At 43.6% G+C, this 19,130-nt stretch overlaps 1 protein-coding gene across 2 annotated transcripts; it reads left to right on the plus strand.

The window, feature by feature from the left end:
* The first annotated feature begins 5,578 nt into the window (after positions 1 to 5,578).
* On the plus strand, positions 5,579 to 17,768 carry LOC115177620 (protein phosphatase 1 regulatory subunit 12C). Of its 2 annotated transcripts, none has more exons than XM_029738539.1 (20): positions 5,579 to 6,285; positions 6,849 to 7,023; positions 7,134 to 7,264; positions 7,556 to 7,674; positions 7,962 to 8,121; positions 8,331 to 8,475; positions 8,843 to 8,917; positions 9,240 to 9,319; positions 10,087 to 10,196; positions 10,390 to 10,454; positions 10,702 to 10,835; positions 12,334 to 12,421; positions 12,548 to 12,665; positions 14,126 to 14,235; positions 14,638 to 14,702; positions 14,789 to 14,828; positions 15,084 to 15,188; positions 15,622 to 15,672; positions 15,862 to 15,912; positions 16,420 to 17,768. In XM_029738539.1, the coding sequence occupies exons 1-20, from the start codon at positions 6,062 to 6,064 to the stop codon at positions 16,504 to 16,506; spliced, it is 2,133 nt and encodes a 710-aa protein (XP_029594399.1). In that variant the 5' UTR covers positions 5,579 to 6,061; the 3' UTR covers positions 16,507 to 17,768. The 2 variants fall into 2 exon arrangements, with proteins under 2 accessions (XP_029594399.1, XP_029594400.1); XM_029738540.1 differs by having other exon boundaries at positions 10,705 to 10,835.
* Positions 17,769 to 19,130: the final 1,362 nt, after the last annotated feature.

Genomic DNA, 19,130 nt, shown 5'->3' on the forward strand with positions numbered 1-19,130 from the left:
AGCCAAAGAAATAAACTTGTTTTTATACATTTCTCATGCATTTAAATGGCTATGCAAATAGACTGCTATTAGCCATCTAGCCAGGCTAATGTTGCTAACTAACTAACCATGAGCTACCTAGCCAGATAACAGGCATTTTCAATTAAAAACTTGCCCAAGACAATTCACAGAATTGTCCATTTAGACAACTTTAGCCAATTTATGAATTACTAAATTTAGCTAACATTACACAGTTAATCCAGAGATTCTTACCTTGGCCTCGATCCTGCAGTCTCATCCAGATCATCATGGCCCTGGTGAGATGTGAAACTTGAAACAGTCATTTGTGGTTCTGTATGATAGTCACGTTAGCAGATAATTAGCGTTTCATTTTTGGCGACAGAATCAAGACTATGTGAATGCATGTACCACTCCCAATAAATAAATACTGTGCCTTTGAAGATTTGTCTCAGGTTCTGAAACTATAACACACGCAGGTCATCTAAACAAAGTCAATTCTGGATGTCAATAGATTTTTAGATTCAGTCTCATCAATGAATGACAACATTCTAGAGCTGAATTATCACTCATCTAAGTCTGGTATCCAGGGCAATCTGATTAATGATTATACAGTGCATTCGGAAAATATTCAGATCCCTTGATTTTTTCGACATTTTGTTACGTTACAGCCTCATTCTAAAATTGATAAAATATTTTTGTTCCTCTCAGTCTACACACAATACCCCATAATGACAAAGCAAAGTATTCAGACCCTTTACTCAGTACTTTGTTGAAATACCTTTGGCAGCGATTACAGTCTCGAGTCTTCTTGGGTTTGATACTACATTTACATTTAAGTCATTTAGCAGACGCTCTTATCCAGAGCGACTTACAAATTGGTGCATTCACCTTAAGATATCCAGTGGAACAACCACTTTACAATAGTGCATCTAAATCTTTCGGGGGGGGGGGGGGGGTAGAAGGATTACTTTATCCTATCCCAGGTATTCCTTAAAGAGGTGGGGTTTCAGGTGTCTCCGGAAGGTGGTGATTGACTCCGCTGTCCTGGCGTCGTGAGGGAGCTTGTTCCACCATTGGGGTGCCAGAGCAGCGAACAGTTTTGACTGGGCTGAGCGGGAGCTGTGCTTCCTCAGAGGTAGGGAGGCGAGCAGGCTAGAGGTGGATGAACGCAGTGCCCTTGTTTGGGTGTAGGGCCTGATCAGAGCCTGAAGGTACGGAGGTGCCGTTCCCCTCACAGCTCCGTAGGCAAGCACCATGGACTTGTAGCGGATGCGAGCTTCAACTGGAAGCCAGTGGAGAGAGCGGAGGAGCGGGGTGACGTGAGAGAACTTGGGAAGGTTGAACACCAGACGGGCTGCGGCGTTCTGGATGAGTTGTAGGGGTTTAATGGCACAGGCAGGGAGCCCAGCCAACAGCGAGTTGCAGTAATCCAGACGGGAGATGACAAGTGCCTGGACTAGGACCTGCGCCGCTTCCTGTGTGAGGCAGGGTCGTACTCTGCGAATGTTGTAGAGCATGAACCTACAGGATCGGGTCACCGCCTTGATGTTAGTGGAGAACGACAGGGTGTTGTCCAGGGTCACGCCAAGGTTCTTAGCACTCTGGGAGGAGGACACAAGGGAGTTGTCAACCGTGATGGCGAGATCATGGAACGGGCAGTCCTTCCCTGGGAGGAGGAGCAGCTCCGTCTTGCCGAGGTTCAGTTTGAGGTGGTGAGCCGTCATCCACACTGATATGTCTGCCAGACATGCAGAGATGCGATTCGCCACCTGGTTATCAGAAGGGGGAAAGGAGAAGATTAATTGTGTGTCGTCTGCGTAGCAATGATAGGAGAGACCATGTGAGGATATGACCGAGCCAAGTGACTTGGTGTATAGTGAGAATAGGAGAGGGCCTAGAACAGAGCCCTGGGGGACACCAGTGGTGAGAGCACGTGGTGCGGAGACAGATTCTCGCCACACCACCTGGTAGGAGCGACCTGTCAGGTAGGACGCAATCCAAGCGTGGGCCGCGCCGGAGATGCCCAGCTCGGAGAGGGTGGAGAGGAGGATCTGATGGTTCACGGTATCAAAGGCAGCAGATAGGTCTAGAAGGATGAGAGCAGAGGAGAGAGAGTTAGCTTTAGCAGTGCGGAGAGCCTCTGTGACACAGAGAAGAGCAGTCTCAGTTGAATGCCCAGTCTTGAAACCTGACTGATTAGGATCAAGAAGGTCATTCTGAGAGAGATAGCAGGAGAGCTGGCCAAGGACGGCACGTTCAAGAGTTTGAGAGAAAAGAAAGAAGGGATACTGGTCTGTAGTTGTTGATATCGGAGGGATCGAGTGTAGGTTTTTTCAGAAGGGGTGCAACTCTCGCTCTCTTGAAGACGGAAGGGACGTAGCCAGCGGTCAAGGATGAGTTGATGAGCGAGGTGAGGTAGGGGAGAAGGTCTCCGGAAATGGTCTGGAGAAGAGAGGAGGGGATAGGGTCAAGTGGGCAGGTTGTTGGGCGGCCGGCCGTCACGAGACGCGAGATTTCATCTGGAGAGAGAGGGGAGAAAGAGGTCAAAGCACAGGGTAGGGCAGTGTGAGCAGGACCAGCGGTGTCGTTTGGCTTAGCAAACGAGGATCGGATGTCATCAGCCTTCTTTTCAAAATGGTTGACGAAGTCATCCGCAGAGAGAGAGGAGGGGGGAGGGGAGGGGGAGGAGGATTCAGGAGGGAGGAGAAGGTAGCAAAGAGCTTCCTAGGGTTAGAGGCAGATGCTTGGAATTTAGAGTGGTAGAAAGTGGCTTTAGCAGCAGAGACAGAAGAGGAAAATGTAGAGAAGAGGGCGTGAAAGGATGCCAGGTCCGCAGGGAGGCGAGTTTTCCTCCATTTCCGCTCGGCTGCCCGGAGCCCTGTTCTGTGAGCTCGCAGTGAGTCGTCGAGCCACGGCGCAGGAGTGGAGGACCGAGCCGGCCTGGAGGATAGGGGACAGAGAAAATCGAAGGATGCAGAAAGGGAGGAGAGGAGGGTTGAGGAGGCAGAATCAGGAGATAGGTTGGAGAAGGTTTGAGCAGAGGGAAGAGATGATAGGATGGAAGAGGAGAGAGTAGCGGGAGAGAGAGAGCGAAGGTTGGGACGGCGCAATACCATCCGAGTAGGGGCAGAGTGAGAAGTGTTGGATGAGAGCGAGAGGGAAAAGGATACAAGGTAGTGGTCGGAGACTTGGAGGGGAGTTGCAATGAGATTAGTGGAAGAACAGCATCTAGTATAGATGAGGTTAAGCGTATTGCCTGCCTTGTGAGTAGGGGGGGAAGGTGAGAGGGTGAGGTCAAAAGAGAAGAGGAGTGGAAAGAAGGAGGCAGAGAGGAATGAGTCAAAGGTAGACGTGGGGAGGTTAAAGTCACCCAGAACTGTGAGAGGTGAGCCATCCTCAGGGAAGGAACTTATCAAGGCATCAAGCTCATTGATGAACTCTCCAAGGGAACCTGGAGGGCGATAAATGATAAGGATGTTAAGCTTGAAAGGGCTGGTAACTGGTACTACAAGCTTGGCACACCTGTATTTGGGGAGTTTCTCCTATTCTTCTCTGCAGATCCTCTCAAACTCTGTCAGGTTGGCTTGGGAGCGTCGCTGCACAGCTATTTTCAGGTCTCTCCAGAGCTGTTTGGTTGGATTCAAGTCTGGGCTCTGGCTAGGCCACTCAACGACATTGAGACTTGTCCCAAAGCCACTCCTGCGCTGTCTTGGCCGTGTGCGTAGGTTTGTTGTCCTGTTGGAAGGTGAACCGTCGACCCAGTCTGAGGTCCTGAGCGCTCTGAAGCAGGTTTTCATGAAGGATCTCTCTGTACTGTGTTCCGTTCATCTTTCCCTCGATCCTGACTAGTCTCCCAGTCCCTGCCGCTGAAAAACATCCCCACAGCATGATGCTGCCACCACCATGCTTCACCGTAGGGATGGTGCCAGGTTTCCTCCATACGTGACGCTTGGCATTCAGGCCAAAGAGTTCAATCTTGGTTTCATCAGACCAGAGAATCTTGTTTCTCATGGTCTGAGAGTCTTTAGGTGCCTTTTGGCAAACTCCAAGCGGGCTGTCATGTGCTTTTTACTGAGGAGTGGCTTCAGTCTAGCCACTCTACTATAAAGGCGTGATTGGCGGAGTGCTGCAGAGATGGTTGTCCTTCTGGAAGGTTCTCCCATCTCCACAAAGGAACTCTAGAACTCTGTCAGAGTGATCAGGCTCTTGGTCAGCCCTTCTCTCCCGATTGCTCAGTTTGGCTGGGCAGCCAGCTCTAGGAAGAGTCTTGGTGGTTCCAAACTTCTTCCATTTACGAATGATGGAGGCTACTGTGTTCTCGGGGACCTTCAATGCTGCAGAAATTTGTTGGTACCCTTCCCCAGATCTGTGCCTTGACACAATCCTGTCTTGTAGCTCTACTGAAAAACCTCATGGCTTGGTTTTTGCTCTGACATGCACTGTCAACTGTGGGACCTTATATAGACAGGTGTGTGCCTTTCCAATTAATTGAATTTACCACAGGTGGACTCCAATCAAGTTGTAGAAACATTTCAAGGATGATCAATGGAAACAGGATGCACCTGAGATACAATTTGAGTCTCTTGGCAAAGGGTCTGAATACTTATGTAAATAAGGTATTTCTGTTTGTTTTTTAAAATGTGCACACATTTCTAGAAACCTGTTTTCGCTTTGTCATTATGGGGTATTGTGTGTTGATTGATGAGGAAAAACATTAATTTAATCATTTTTAGAATAAGGCTGTAATGTAACAAAATGTGGAAAAAGTCAAGGGGTCTGAATACTTTCCAAATGCACTGTATAATTGATTAAGTAGCTCTTTCCGTGTGGAATGTTGACAGCAGTATAAAACATATTGTATTGCTAAGATGCTCAAACTTAACTCACCGACACAGGATAAACTGTATCCCTCTTGGCACTGACCAAACCGGTATGTTGCCCTTCACTCTGGCTGGCTGTACTTCTACACATGACCAGACTTATAGTGGTTTTCTACCCTTTTAATGCTCTTATGCTTATCCTTGAAAAATGCCATAAGGTCTGAAATAGACATCAAAGTCGAGATACTGTACAAATAATTATCTAGGCAAAGTAATACAATAATATTTTCTGATCTACTGCTCTGCTTACTAGCTAGATAAAGTGTAGTCAGTGGCTAACTAAGACAGAGAAAGAGGATGGAAGAAGTTCAACACTTTATTAAATTAATTTAAATACAGCACATGTATTCATCATGGATTGGGCACAGGTCTCTGATTGTGCTTGCTGAGGTCTTCTCTGTTGTGAATTAGCCTTTTGAATTTCTGAGAGTATATTGAGGCAAATATATTGATAAAACTCACCTAGAGCTAAAGGGTTATCAAAACGTCACAGCAAGGTACGCCTACACCAAACACACACACACTATTTTAAAGTGTTTGCAAAATTCATGATGGGAAAAATGTATGAAACCATTTCCATGTTTTACCGCTAGGTTTTATGGGTATTATGACCCGTCCACTGTGGCGGACTATTGGGCAAAACAGACAGGGTTGGCTTAGATTGTTGACAACATGTAAACTATATTTTGTCTCCAATGTTTATTGAAAACATAAATACATTTGCACAATGAGCATTTGTCTCTCAAATACATAGTTACATTGTTCAATAGTACATTTTAGTCACATTAGCATAGACATTGCATCAGTCAAAACACCTCAACACAAGACATTGTATCAAGAAGAAGATTAAACTAGCTGAAATGAGCCACCTACGATGCCCCAGATGGCAGCTTCTTCTCACTGTTGCTATCTGGCCAACCAGAATCACAACAACACACTGACTTCTTCCCCCATTGAAGCGTACGCATCGTTTTCGTTGTCAGCTAACCTACTCCTTAAGTAGACCGGAACTGTGACATTTTTTTTCAATGGTTAACGGCCTGAGTGGGACATCTTCATTTATGCACCATCTTTGGCTTCACACCCAGTGCTTTGAATAAGGAAGTGAAACTATACACATGGAGGGTGTGTCTTTTCTATCGAATATATATTTTATTGAATAAAGTCCTCGTCGGATAATAATGGGGGACACAGCAAAGGATAAACGGCAAGAACAATTGAAGCGCTGGTCCGGTTCTAGCACCGACAGAGAACCGGCTGTGCCCAGGCGAAGGTGGCGGGGCGATGTCGAGGATGCAGGGTGCTCGGAGGCCGTAAACAACGCCGTTTCAAATGACCATTCTCAGGATGTGGAGGGAAGCGGATCGACCACCGGGGAAGCCAATAGTCTTCTACTCAAACGAAGGTACTGTATTGTCAGATTGATGCATTACTAGCTAACTAGCCAGCTAGCTAGGTTATCGCTAGCTAGCTTGTACTAATACTATACCGGATGCTATTCAGGAATGCTGTGCGTGGGCTAGGCACTTGCTAGCTAGCTTTGCTGATACTTGAATGTTTATCTCGCTAACTATCTATGTCTGCGATCACAACAATGGCATATGTATACATATGTGCTTGTCTACTGTCTAGTAACGTTAGTAGATTTAGAACAGTTCTCTACAATATTCGACAGGATATGTAGCTAACACACCCACATTGACTGGCTAGTCATTTTTGGAAAGTTATCAGGCAGTTAACTATGTTGCTGGCTGACTAGTTAAGTTAGCTAACTACATATCTAGTTAACTACAGTCCACCACTGTTGTAGACAACCACTGGGTTTTACATGGACTATTTGGAGGAGGGGAATATGATCAGCCTTTTATGTATGCAAATAATGAGGTTTGAATAGCTGCCATGGAGTGCTGGTAAAATATCCACTTTAATATCCTGAGTAATGTCACTAAATGATGACCTCTACTGTAGGAGGCGAGTGCGGTTTGATACTGCTGCAGAGTTCCTGGCAGCTTGTGCCAGTGGTGACACAGATGAGGCCCAAGAGATGCTGAAAGATGCAAAAGAGACAGAAGGCAAGAATGGTGACTATCAGGGAGAGGTTGTGAATTGTGCCAATGCTGACGGAATCACAGCTCTTCACCAGGTAAGGACTTGTGGTAAATGAGTAGAATGTAGTGTCTGTGTATTGACTCTACAACCTATAGTCATACTGGAGCAATGAATATCATCACCCTCTCTCCTCATTCACTGTAGGCTTGTATAGATGGGAGCATGGAGGTGATGGTCTTTCTCCTGGCTCAGGGCGCCAACATAAACCAGGTGGACAGTGAGGGCTGGACTCCGCTGCATGTGGCAGCCACCTGTGGGAACCTGGAGATCACTGAGTATGTACAGTACAGTATATCACTTCAACATAAGGCAATAGAATAGGGGCTACCTATGAAAGCTTTCTACATTCCTGTGTTATAGTGTTGGGCAGTCGTTGCAATTGAGTTAACCTGATTTTGTAGCCTAAGCCTAGCCTTCCTGTGCCATTGTTTCTCCATTCAACAATGCTGTATTGTTGTCTGGTACAGCAGGGCCTGTAAAGCTGGTCAACTGCTTTTTGTTTACTCTTGATTATGTGGCCTGTTTCTCAGTTGTGGCTGGTTTCAAACTCTCTTTCTATATCTCAGTTTCCTTTTGCAGCAGGGTGCGTCTCTCACTGCTGTGAACTGTGATGGTGACGTCCCCCTAGACATAGCTGAAGACGAGGCCACTGAGTCGCTCCTGCACCAATACACATTGAGACAAGGTGAGTACGGTGCTACCAACACGGGAAGAAACAAAGGAGAGATTCTGGGTGATAAGTGTTGTGGTGTCTGATTTATAAAGACTTACTTAGGTACTGAGAAGGAAGGGAAGTCAGGGCACACTCTTAGCAAATTTTTGGCTTGTGATGCTGTCAACGTTCCGTATCGAGCTCAACAAGAATAAGGCTCTCCCTATTTCAATGGAGTTGAGAGAGGAAGAAGCTTCTTGACTACCACTTTTTACACGTTCTTGTTGAGTTTTTGATTATACATTTCATTCCCGTCTCAGGTGTGGACGTGGAGGCAGCTAAGCGGGTGGAGGAGGAGCAGATCATGAAAGACGCCAGAGCCTGGCTGACAGAGGGGCCTCCCTCAGAACTACGGCACCCCAAAACTGGGGCCACTCCCCTGCATGTGGCTGCAGCCAAGGGCTACCTGGAAGCCATCAAGTGAGTGTCCATGACCGTGTCCCTATTTTCTCAATAAACCTATTTTTCTTGTCTCTCCCTCACAGCCACTCTGACAAGCTCAATAACTCTTGAGTTTGTGGAGAAACAGGGCATTGTTAAAAAACAAACAGACAAAATGAATGAACTCAATTGCATAGGCTTTCTGCTTTGCTCTCTGTGCTAAATCACTCTGTGTTGTTGGGGTTCAGACTGCTATGCCAGTGCGGTCTGGACGTGTCAGAGATGGACTGTGATGGCTGGACGCCTCTCCACGCAGCGTCACACTGGGGGCAGGGAGATGCCTGCAAGATACTGGCTGAACAGCTCTGCGACATGGAGGTCTGCAGCAATGGGGTGAGACAGACAGTCTAGAGCCATACACATGTATACCGGAGGAGCTGTAGGAGGACAGGCTTATTGTAATGACTGGAATGGAATTTATGGAACGGAGTCATGTGTGGTTTCCATATGTTTGATGCGTTTGATACCGTTCCATTTATTCTATTCCAGCCAATTCCAATGAGCCCGCCCTCCTCAAGACATTACTCAATGTCCCTCGAAATATTGCCGACTGCTTGTATACCAGGTCTCTAATATTTGTTACTACTTTTTGAAATGCTAGGCTAATATAGCTTCGTCATATGGTAGGAAGTGTGATGTCACGTACTGTCTTGCTGCTTCCTTTGTGCTCTATTTTCATTTTGTAACGTCAACCCTGCAGGGTCAGACTCCGTTTGATGTCGCTGATGAGAGTGTTGTGTCACTGCTGGAGGAGCTGTCACAGAAACAAGCCAACGTGAGACTTCCCTTTTTTTTTTGTCACTGTTCATGTGTGCGAAATATTTCTCTAGATGGCCAATACAAAACTGCCTGATTGTGAAATATTAATTGTAGATTTCACATCTTTTCAGAATAGTATCTCTTGACTTGTTGCCATATTTGGCATGTAATATTGGGCTGTTCTGTGAAAGGCAGTCTTCCTATGTTTCTCTTACTGATGAGTGATGCTGTCATGACTCTTGCTACTATATTTGCCTTGCAATATTGTTATTATTATGTGTGTTATCTAATGACAGTGGTCATATTTCTGTCACTGATGACCGAGTGTCCCTTCACAGTGGCGTAATGAGCAGTCCATCATGGACAGACAGAACCCTGCGGGCTCTACTGCTGCAAAAGCTGATAACAAACGACGGAGGTCAGTATATGCCTTATTACTACTGCATCTCATTACAAACAACGGATATGCCTTATTACTACTGCATCTCATTACAAACAACGGATATGCCTTATTACTACTGCATCTCATTACAAACAACGGATATGCCTTATTACTACTGCATCTCATTACAAACAACGGATATGCCTTATTACTACTGCATCTCATTACAAACAACGGAGGTCAGTATATGCCTTATTATTACGGCATCTTATTTTCTATAGTTTCTTTTCCTCTTCTTATCTGTAGTATTAAATTTACAGTTAGACTGTAGTTGGAGTAAATGTGGTGGGCTTGGCCTCAAGTATCAAATATATATATGTATTATTTTCATGCAGAAAGATGGTTTTGTCCTCATAAGAAATTTAGTTGAGATTGAATTGGGTAGTTCTTCATTGACTAATGTTATTTTACAAAGATGGCTGACTATGAAAAAGGTATCGTCCTTGTAGATAATAGCAGGGGTTGTGTTGGACAGTGTCAGAACTGGATGCGTTCCTCCAATGAATTTCATGGCTACATTCCGATCATTATCTCCTCCCATGTATGGACCAATCCAAAGCTTTTCAATGCACGGAGGGGAGTGAACGAGAGCACACTTTGGGAGAAGGGTAAAGAATCAGAATGCAGCCTATTTCTGTGAAATGCTGATTATAATCATCTCTCTCTCTCTGTGTGTGTGTGTGTGTGTGTGTGTGTGTGTGTGTGTGTGTGTGTGTGTGTGTGTGTGTGTGTGTGTGTTTCAGGACCTCTGTGTGCAGGATGAGCAGTAAGGAAAAGATGAACGTGCCGGACCAGTCTAAAGAGAGGCGGTCTGAAGGGCTGGAGCTCAGCGAGGAGAAAGAGAGCAGCCCTGGTATATAATATGGCTGATCTCTCACACACACACACACACACACACACAGACATATCTGCTTTCATGAAGAATGAAGACTTATTGAAGTACATGTTCACATTTTAAAATGCTCTGGTCAAGTGGTATGGCAATTATGAGTACCCAGTCATGAATACCTACTGATCAGAGTACACCTCCTGTCTGTCTGTCTTAGAAAGCTCCACTCTATCCAGTCCAGACACAGAGAGTGCCACATCCACCGTCAGCCCTGCTGAGAAGGTAAGACATGTCTCAATGTATCTTAAGCTGTACTGTCGATGTTGTGTAGTCTACCTGGGTCTGTCGTGCTTTACACACTTAGTTATTCCTTATTTCCTATCTTCGCTGTTGATGTTCACAAAATGTCCTTTCCATTTGAACGTCAAGACAAATGGGAATCATCAGACTAGCAACAATGAATTGATTAGTGTCGAGGAGTGTTATTATTTCCCTGTATTAATGTGGTCCTGTCTTGCCTGTGGTCCAGCAGATTCCAGAGGATAAGGATGTGGAGGAGCGGGACCAGGACAGAGCCAGTCGTACAGCCCGGGTCCAGCCCACCCCCCAGAGGAAAGACCCCGTGGCTGATAGTCCCAACAACACCAACCCAGACCGACGGAAGTAAGAGCCACACGACACACAGTAAACACACATTTAAAGCTTAGTGGCCTGGCACAACTACAGGAAAGATAAGTGAATAGTTGGTGTAGCAGGAGGCAGGGTGTGGCACATGAAAAGGAAGGGATGATGAGAGCTAATGAATGAAGGACGCTCAACACAGGCAGTTGTTAAAGCACTGTCAATGGGTTTTAGTAGAGGAGTGTGTCTCTTCTGCTGTAAATTAAGTAGATGTGCTTTTATGGAGCTGTATGGATGTGTTCTTATGGAGCATAATGAATATACATCTTCTAATGGAGCTGTGTGGATGGGTTCTTTTGGAACATTCTGAATATACATCTTCTAATGGAGCTGTGTGGACGGGTTCTTTTGGAACATTCTGAATATACATCTTCTAATGGAGCTGTGTGGATGGGTTCTTTTGGAACATTCTGAATATACATCTTCTAATGGAGCTGTGTGGATGGGTTCTTTTGGAGCATTCTGAATATACATCTTCTAATGGAGCTGTGTGGACAGGTTCTTATGGAGCATTCTGAATATACATCTTCTAATGGAGCTGTGTGGACGGGTTCTTATGGAGTATTCTGAATCTAAGGGTTCTAATGGAGCTGTGTGGACGGGTTCTTATGGAGCATTCTGAATATACATATTCTAATGGAGCTGTGTGGACGGGTTCTTATGGAGTATTCTGAATCTAAGGGTTCTAATGGAGCTGTGTGGACGGGTTCTTATGGAGTATTCTGAATATACATCTTCTAATGGAGCTGTGTGGACGGGTTCTTATGGAGCATTCTGAATCTAAGGGTTCTAATGGAGCTGTGTGGACGGGTTCTTATGGAGTATTCTGAATATACATCTTCTAATGGAGCTGTGTGGACGGGCTCTTATGGAGCATTCTGAATCTAAGGGTTCTAATGGAGCTGTGTGGATGTGTTCTTCGAACCAGCGACCTTTCGGTTACTGACCCAACGCTCTTGTTAGTCTTGATTGCCCACTGGAGTTTATAGTTTACCCATTACCCACCTCTTTTACCACTACATCACTGATGTTAACACAGAATTGTAAGTAATGTGCTAATAATTCATGTGACTGTGGTAATACGATCATCTGTGTGCTCCATTGATGTGCGTTTGTGCGGAGCTTGATTAGTTAATGGCTCATAATGCCTCGCAACGTAATGCCCCAAAACGCTATGTCATTTGAGAAAATGGGTATCCATGTAATGATGAATTGCATAAAATCATCAACTCTTTACAACTGAACTGTCGCTGATGCTACGTGTCAGTATGAATCATTTCTCATATTTCCCCGCTTTCACTGAAACTCCAACCCTGGTTACGGCTCTGAATCTAAGGGTTCTAATGGAGCTGTGTGGATGGGTTATTTTTTGGAGCATTGTGAATCTAAGGGTTCTAATGGAGCTGTGTGGATGGGTTATTTTTTGGACCATTGTGAATCTAAGGGTTCTAATGGAGCTGTGTGGATGTTTGCCCCTCAGGTTCCAGGCCCCAGTAAGAGATGAGGAGTCTGAGTCTCAGAGGAAAGCACGATCACGCCTCATGCGCCAGTCTCGCCGCTCCACACAGGTACTGGCCACAATAAACCATCTCTTTTACGTCTCTTACAGAGGACTTAAAATGGATCCTGTCACCATAACTGACCATCTTTCAGCATAAATAATAAACATGATTTTTGCTCGTTTCCTGTGACAGGGTGTGACGCTCACTGACTTGAAGGAGGCAGAGAAGAGCGTAGCCAAACCGGCTGATCTACCACCTAGCAACATTCTGCATGTCAGCCCTATAGTCACCATTACTCCTGCTGAGAGAGGTGAGTGGGACTGTGGTGGGAAAATGAGCTGTTTTCATTTATTAATAGTAATGCCATTCAGGAAGACAGGATTATGAATCCTAGTTTTAAAAGTGTTTTAGTGTCATGAAAACATCAAGTTGGCAATATCAGATGCATGCCTTGCCTTAGTGTCTGTTAAAGGCTCAAAATTGCAACCAAAACTCGTATTTGCGACCGTTTGACTTGGCAGTGGAACACACATTTTAAATTGGATGCTAGGGTGCCAGTGATTTTTATATATTTTTCTCCTGGGCATGTTACTTTTTGGTTCACAATTTTCAGCTTTTTACATTTTATTATAAAGGTTTGCAACAATGGGTATGCAGAGCAGGTATTCCTAAAGTTCGGTCCGAAGTCTTGCTTTAATCTTTTCGACGCAAAATTGAGTCATGCGCACATTTCTAAAGGCTTTCCCCAAAAAACCTTGCCAATAAATACCAGGCTGAATGATATCTTGATGATTTGACAATTGCAGGGTATTTGTTTATCAAACTGTGCCATCACATGTAGGCTACATTGTACAGTACAAAAACACCGCTAGCCAAACACAAGGATCTCTTTCTATGCGCACAATTGAATTGAAGGGCAACTACACCCTCCAATTTAAATAAATAAATGTTCCCAGATCTCAAGTGTTTTCCCAATGTGGTTTAAGCATTGTTGTGTTCTGAGAACATCAAATCTGAGCAGTTTTTCAACCAAAAAAAGGTGATTTTTTTTTTTTTTTTTTTTTTTGCATGTGAAAAACTAAAACATATATTTTATAGGGCCCTACAATCGCTAGCAAGAACACCCTTTTTGAGATTGCTCAAAGATGATTTTTTTTTTATGGGGGGTAGGTCATTATAGGCCAGAGCTCTCAGACCCTGTTCCAGGACGTTTTCATTTCAACCCCATTTGTAATTTTCCTGATTTTCTACTTATCAACCAGCTAATTATTAGAATCATGTGCTCTAGATTAGTGTTGGTGTGAAAACCTACAGGACGGAAGCTCTCCAGGAACAGGGTTGGAGAGCCCTGCTGTAGGCTACTTATGCAGCCTGCAAATTAAACATAACATTTTAATTGATGCACGCATCGTCTGCTTTCCTTGGCCAGCATTCTTTTCATTCAAGCCAGTAACTTTCAGTTGGCATTGGCCCAGTGTGCCACTGGCAAATTCATCTGAATGTCAAACACTGCAAGGGCGTGCAAATGTTAAAGACGGCTAATCATTATTAGCCCGGTTCTGTATGGAATGCAGGCACATTATGAGACACGGGTCAGGTCATTATCGGCACGCAGCGGCAAAAAAATCGGTGCGACCATATCACGTGCTGGTGCCGTCAACTGAAAAAGTTGGTAGCGCCAGTTCCACCGGTGGAAAAAGTTAGTTTCGAGCCGTGCTGTTGAATGCCTTTGTGATCTAGCAATGTCATTCTGTTCCTATTGTATTGTAGACACTGACCCAGTGAAGGAGGTCGGGTCTGAGGGAGAGACGCGGCTCGGAGTGAGGGACCGACGGAAGGGAAGGAGAGAGAGACGCTCCACCGGAGTGGTTCAGCTAGGGGTAAGCGGAGGAACCCCTTCATACTTATTCATAGGATTCGTGCGGGAGCTTTTGAAGTCTGTTTGTTCTAATCGTTTGACCATTTCCTCTTTGTATAAACTGATTGAACTTTAATTTGACTATCAACTCTTTTTTGTCCACATCCATCATGCCACAAGTACAAAATAAATGTTATGTCCTACAAAGTCAAAGAGGAAATGACACAGTATTTCGTAACCTCATACTCAGAACAGGAACCCCATACCGAACTGAAATGTTCTTTTTTTCCTCTTTTTCAGTTGTGTAATTGCTATATTTCTGTATTTTGACTGCTTTATAATGTAGGCCTGAAAGATAGGACAATGTTCATTATACACTGTATATATATTTATTTATTTATTTATTTATTTGTATTTTTATAAGAATGAACATTTGGATGCAATGGATGAAGCCCAACAGGATGAAAACCACCATCATAGTTCACCCAGGTAAGTGCTTTAAATTTCTATACTACAGTATACTGAATTACTAAACCTCTTTTATATTGAGTAAATCATGTACTCCATATTTGCAGTGAGCCTCAGTTGGGAGATTCTTCACCAGACTACAAAATGGTATGGTATTGTCGACAACTCCCAGTGATTTAAATACACACATTCTTCAGGCACTTGAAAGATGGTAGCTAATGTTTTAATAAGTGAGAGAAAAAACATGCTCTGAGGGGAATGAATGGATGCAGCTGACTAGCTGGGAAATAGGAGTTTAAACCACTTAAACTGAATCTATTTAGAACTGCAGTGGCTAGGCTATATCCAGGCTGTTGTCCTCTGCCTTTGACCGAATCCCTGTTTGGTGTTGCCCCCCCCCAGCTGTACAGGTCGGTGCTGCAGGAGAACGGCCTGCTCAAAGACAAGCTGGAGGAGACGGCGCTGCTGCTCAGCCAGAGCAAAGTGGAGCTGGAGAGACTCCGACAGGTGAGGATATGATCCTGTCTGGATGTTGATGGCTATGGTTCAAGATCCATGGTACATAGCAAAGCCATGTGCCATGACTCTTTTTTTCCTTGTCTTCTCTCGCTCATAACTACACATAGGGAACTACAGATAAGTCTGGATATGATTATCAGGTATTCCATTTCAATATATTAGATCCACGTAGCAGTGGAGAGGAAGAGTATTGGGACACTGTCAGTCTTGTCAGGGAGGCGGGACCTGCCGGTGTTCTGTATCTGACTCTGACAGTGTGAAGGGAAGTGACGTTGTGTAAGACAAACAATACACAGTATTGTAGGAACACAGATGGATTCCAGATTATAGCACACAGAATGTGTCGGCATTATACCGCTCAGCTTCTGTGTTGAGCTGTGCATGTCAATCACTGGCCCTGATGTCTGTGTCTCCATTGCAGAGTCAAGAGAGCAACACAGAGAGGCCGGCCCTGCTGGAACTGGAGAGATTTGTGAGTCCCCTCTTAAACTGTCTGTATTCATGTTTAGGGTCCATTTCACTTTTAGCTTCCCAATTCAGGAAATTATTTATTTATTGGATCAATTGAGGTCAAATGGAATATAACCTAATGTCATTAGCCATAAAGGCTGCATACCTATGTGGGAGTGAGTTATAAATTCAGTATCTGTTTTACTCGCAGGAGAAGAGAGCACTCCAGAGAAAAGCAGTGGAACTGGAGGATGAGCTGAAGGTATAAGGGAATTGTTCCGTCACCGGGGCTAACCTATTTAACTCATATTTTGTCTGTTCAGACTTGAATTCATCTGCATAATTATTAGTATTGATTATGTGCTTAGGGATCCTACTAACTACCCAAAACAACTACTACAAACTACCCAAAACACTAACTATAAGCTACCCCAAAGTATTCAACAACAACCCAAAACAACCTAAAAAAACCCAACATACTAACCACATACTACCCCAAAAATAAACTATCAAAAACATTAACCACGTAAAAGTACTCAAACCAAATCCAAATTACACAAACACTAATGACAATCTACCCCAAACACTAAAAAAACAAACAAAAAATGTGTTCTGAGAATATGGTTTTATTCTGTACCGTTCTACATTGCATTATCTGTAACATACAATAACCAATAGATTTCCATCAACTGATCATGATGATAAAGAAGAAAAAACTATTTTCCCTGATGTTGTTTGTCTCCCTTCCCTTGTTATCGTGTATTTCCAGGTTCTGGTGGATCTCCGAGCAGACAACCAGAGGCTAAAGGACGAGAATGCCGCTCTCATCCGTGTCATCAGCAAACTTTCCAAATGAGCCTCCTCTCCTAAACCTCTATATACGGAGAAAAGTGTTAAAGGTTCCTGTCTCTTGCCCAACTCACAAGGCACATACCGGGAACAAAACCCAGCATAAAAAACTGCGTTCTGCTCTGATAGAAGACCAACGATGCGTTTGTTCAATGACATTTTTGGATTTATAACTGGAAAGAATAGTTTTTGCAGGGTTATTATTCGCCTTTGGTTTGGCTTTACTCGTTACTCGATCTACTGTATAGCAAGCTGAACTGCACCTCCTATGGATTCACAGGGTACTGTACGGTGTTCCTGTTCAAATTCTTAAAGCTGATTTACATTTTTTTTTTTTTTTTTTTGACCCTAAATATTTTGTGCTTCGCTTCTGCATTACCTTGTTTTAAGGATACATGTGTTTTTAAGATATATTTTAATAACCATGCAAAGTCCACGCTTATGATAACAACATCATTTTACTTCAGAGTACATACCACTAGACAGCTAAACAGGACTGGGGGGGGCGCGATGCCAACGTCAGGTGCTTCAGTTCTGAGGAGAGGCGGAGAAGGTTGTTATTAGGTTTTGACATGCATATTCCACAAAAATGTGCCAAAAACACAAACCCCCATTTACGGCTTGTTTGGCATGTTGTTTGGGGGAAAGGTGAAGTGATTGGTTTGTCTCTCTCAGGACGAGTCTGGGTCAATACTGCACTTGAGCTGACTACTGTTAAAGTTGGACCAAACTATGTGCATGTTAAAAATTTTTTGAATGTATATTTATGTGTATATTTATGTACAGGGGCCCTCTCCTCATCCAGTGACGTAGTAATGGTCTCTTTTATTTAGAAAAGGACGGAGATGCTGGGTGCTCATACTGTGACGGAGACCTGTTAGTAGACTGCAACATGGGTCAAGTCTTTTGAATGTTTACTGCGTTTTTTTAAATGCATGCCAAATTGTATTTTGACAATGTGCCTTTCTATATATATTTGTAATTAATATTTACACAACGTCAAAAATAAAATACAGTATGGTAAATTAAGCTTGCCATCTTGTCCCCCCCCCACAGTTCCTGTGAGGCGAAGAGAATAAAACTCATGATCAACACCTTACCTAATGGAGACATTAGGGAAGCACTGCATAAGGAAGTCAATGCTCATTTTATTTATATTGTGCTTTTCATTAAAGGTCCAATGCAGCTGTTTTTATCTCAATATCAAATCATTTTTGGGTAACAATAAAGTACCTTAGTGTGATTGTTTTCAATTAAAATGGTTAAAAAGAAACAGCTTATCGAAGAGTGATAATCAAGCAAGAATTTTGCTAGGATTGTCTGGGAGTGATCTGAGTGGGTAAGGGGCAACTTAAAACTAAAGGTTTAGAACTCTCTTATTGGTCTATTAACTCATTTAACCACCTGGTGATGTCACCAGGCAGGCCAAAACTCTATCCCACCAAAACAGGCTGAAATTTTAGGCTGTCTTTTCAAACAGCTCTTACACTAAAAGGGTATTATAATTTTTTCAATTTCACAGTATTATTACAACCTCATAGTGTGGAAATATAACACAGGAAAATGTTTTTGACTGCACTGGACGTTTCAAGATGAATCTTAGTAGGTAAAAAGAAAAAGTCAAGAGCAAGATACATTAATGATTACATCACAATCAGTAATGACTCCACAGCTGAGTTCTGAGTTTCCACTTGTAAGTGTATCATTTTACAATAGGCAACATATCCACTAGATCAAGGCTCTCCAACCCTGCTCCCGGAGAGCTACGGTCCTGTAGGTTTTCACTCCAACCCTAATCTAGTGTACCTGATTCTAATAATTAGCTAGTTCATAAGCTCAATTAGGTTAGTTACAACTAGGGAAAACCTACAGGCGGGTAGCTCTCTAGGAACAAGGTCGGAGAGTGCTGCACTAGATCGACATATCCACTTTTATAAAGTAGTCACATATCCACTATATGGCTTCACATGGAATTAAGCATATAGAGCTGACTTTTATTAAAAGAAATTGCTTGAATGTGTTACCAAATCTAAGTTTTTAACTAAAGTAACTGTTAGTGTGATCATTTGAAATAAATAACAAATAAAGTTTCTTATAATACCCTTTGGTCCTTTCATTTATATCATGGTACTACTATGGTACTTTCACTTATACCATGGAAATGTACTATGGTTTTAGCCTTGAAGTATGATGGTATACCGTGATACTGCACAAATTGTCAGAATTTCTTTAAAAACTGTCAGAAACTCTCAGGGAAGCTCATCTGCGTGCTCGTCCTCACCAGGGTCTTGACAGGACTGCAGTTCAGCTTGGTAACCGACTTCAGGGGGCAAATGCTCAGCTTCGATGGCCTCACGCTAGAGAAGTATACTCTACATGGATGAATCCTGGTTTCAAATGCACTGGGCAAATGGCAGACAGCGTGTAGGGCGTTGTCTGGACGAGCGGTTTGCTGATGTCAACGTTGTGAACAGAGTGCCCCATGGTGGCGGTGGAGTTATGGAATAGGCATGCATAAGCTACGAACAGAGAAAACAATTGCATTTTATTGATGGGAATTTGAACGCACAGAGATACCGTGACGAGAGCCTGAGGCCCATTGTCGTGCCATTCATCCACCACCATCACCTC

This window comes from Salmo trutta, chromosome 38, assembly GCF_901001165.1.
Source record: "Salmo trutta chromosome 38, fSalTru1.1, whole genome shotgun sequence".
Taxonomy (NCBI): Eukaryota; Metazoa; Chordata; class Actinopteri; order Salmoniformes; family Salmonidae; genus Salmo; species Salmo trutta.

Excerpts from the sequence above, each read along its gene's own strand:
- LOC115177620 (XM_029738539.1), top strand. The coding sequence starts at position 6,062 with ATGGGGGACACAGCAAAGGATAAACGGCAAGAACAATTGAAGCGCTGG. Across the intron at positions 9,320-10,086 it reads GCTGATAACAAACGACGGAG|GACCTCTGTGTGCAGGATGA; the intron begins GTCAGTATATGC and ends TGTGTGTTTCAG. Across the intron at positions 14,703-14,788 it reads CACCATCATAGTTCACCCAG|TGAGCCTCAGTTGGGAGATT; the intron begins GTAAGTGCTTTA and ends CCATATTTGCAG.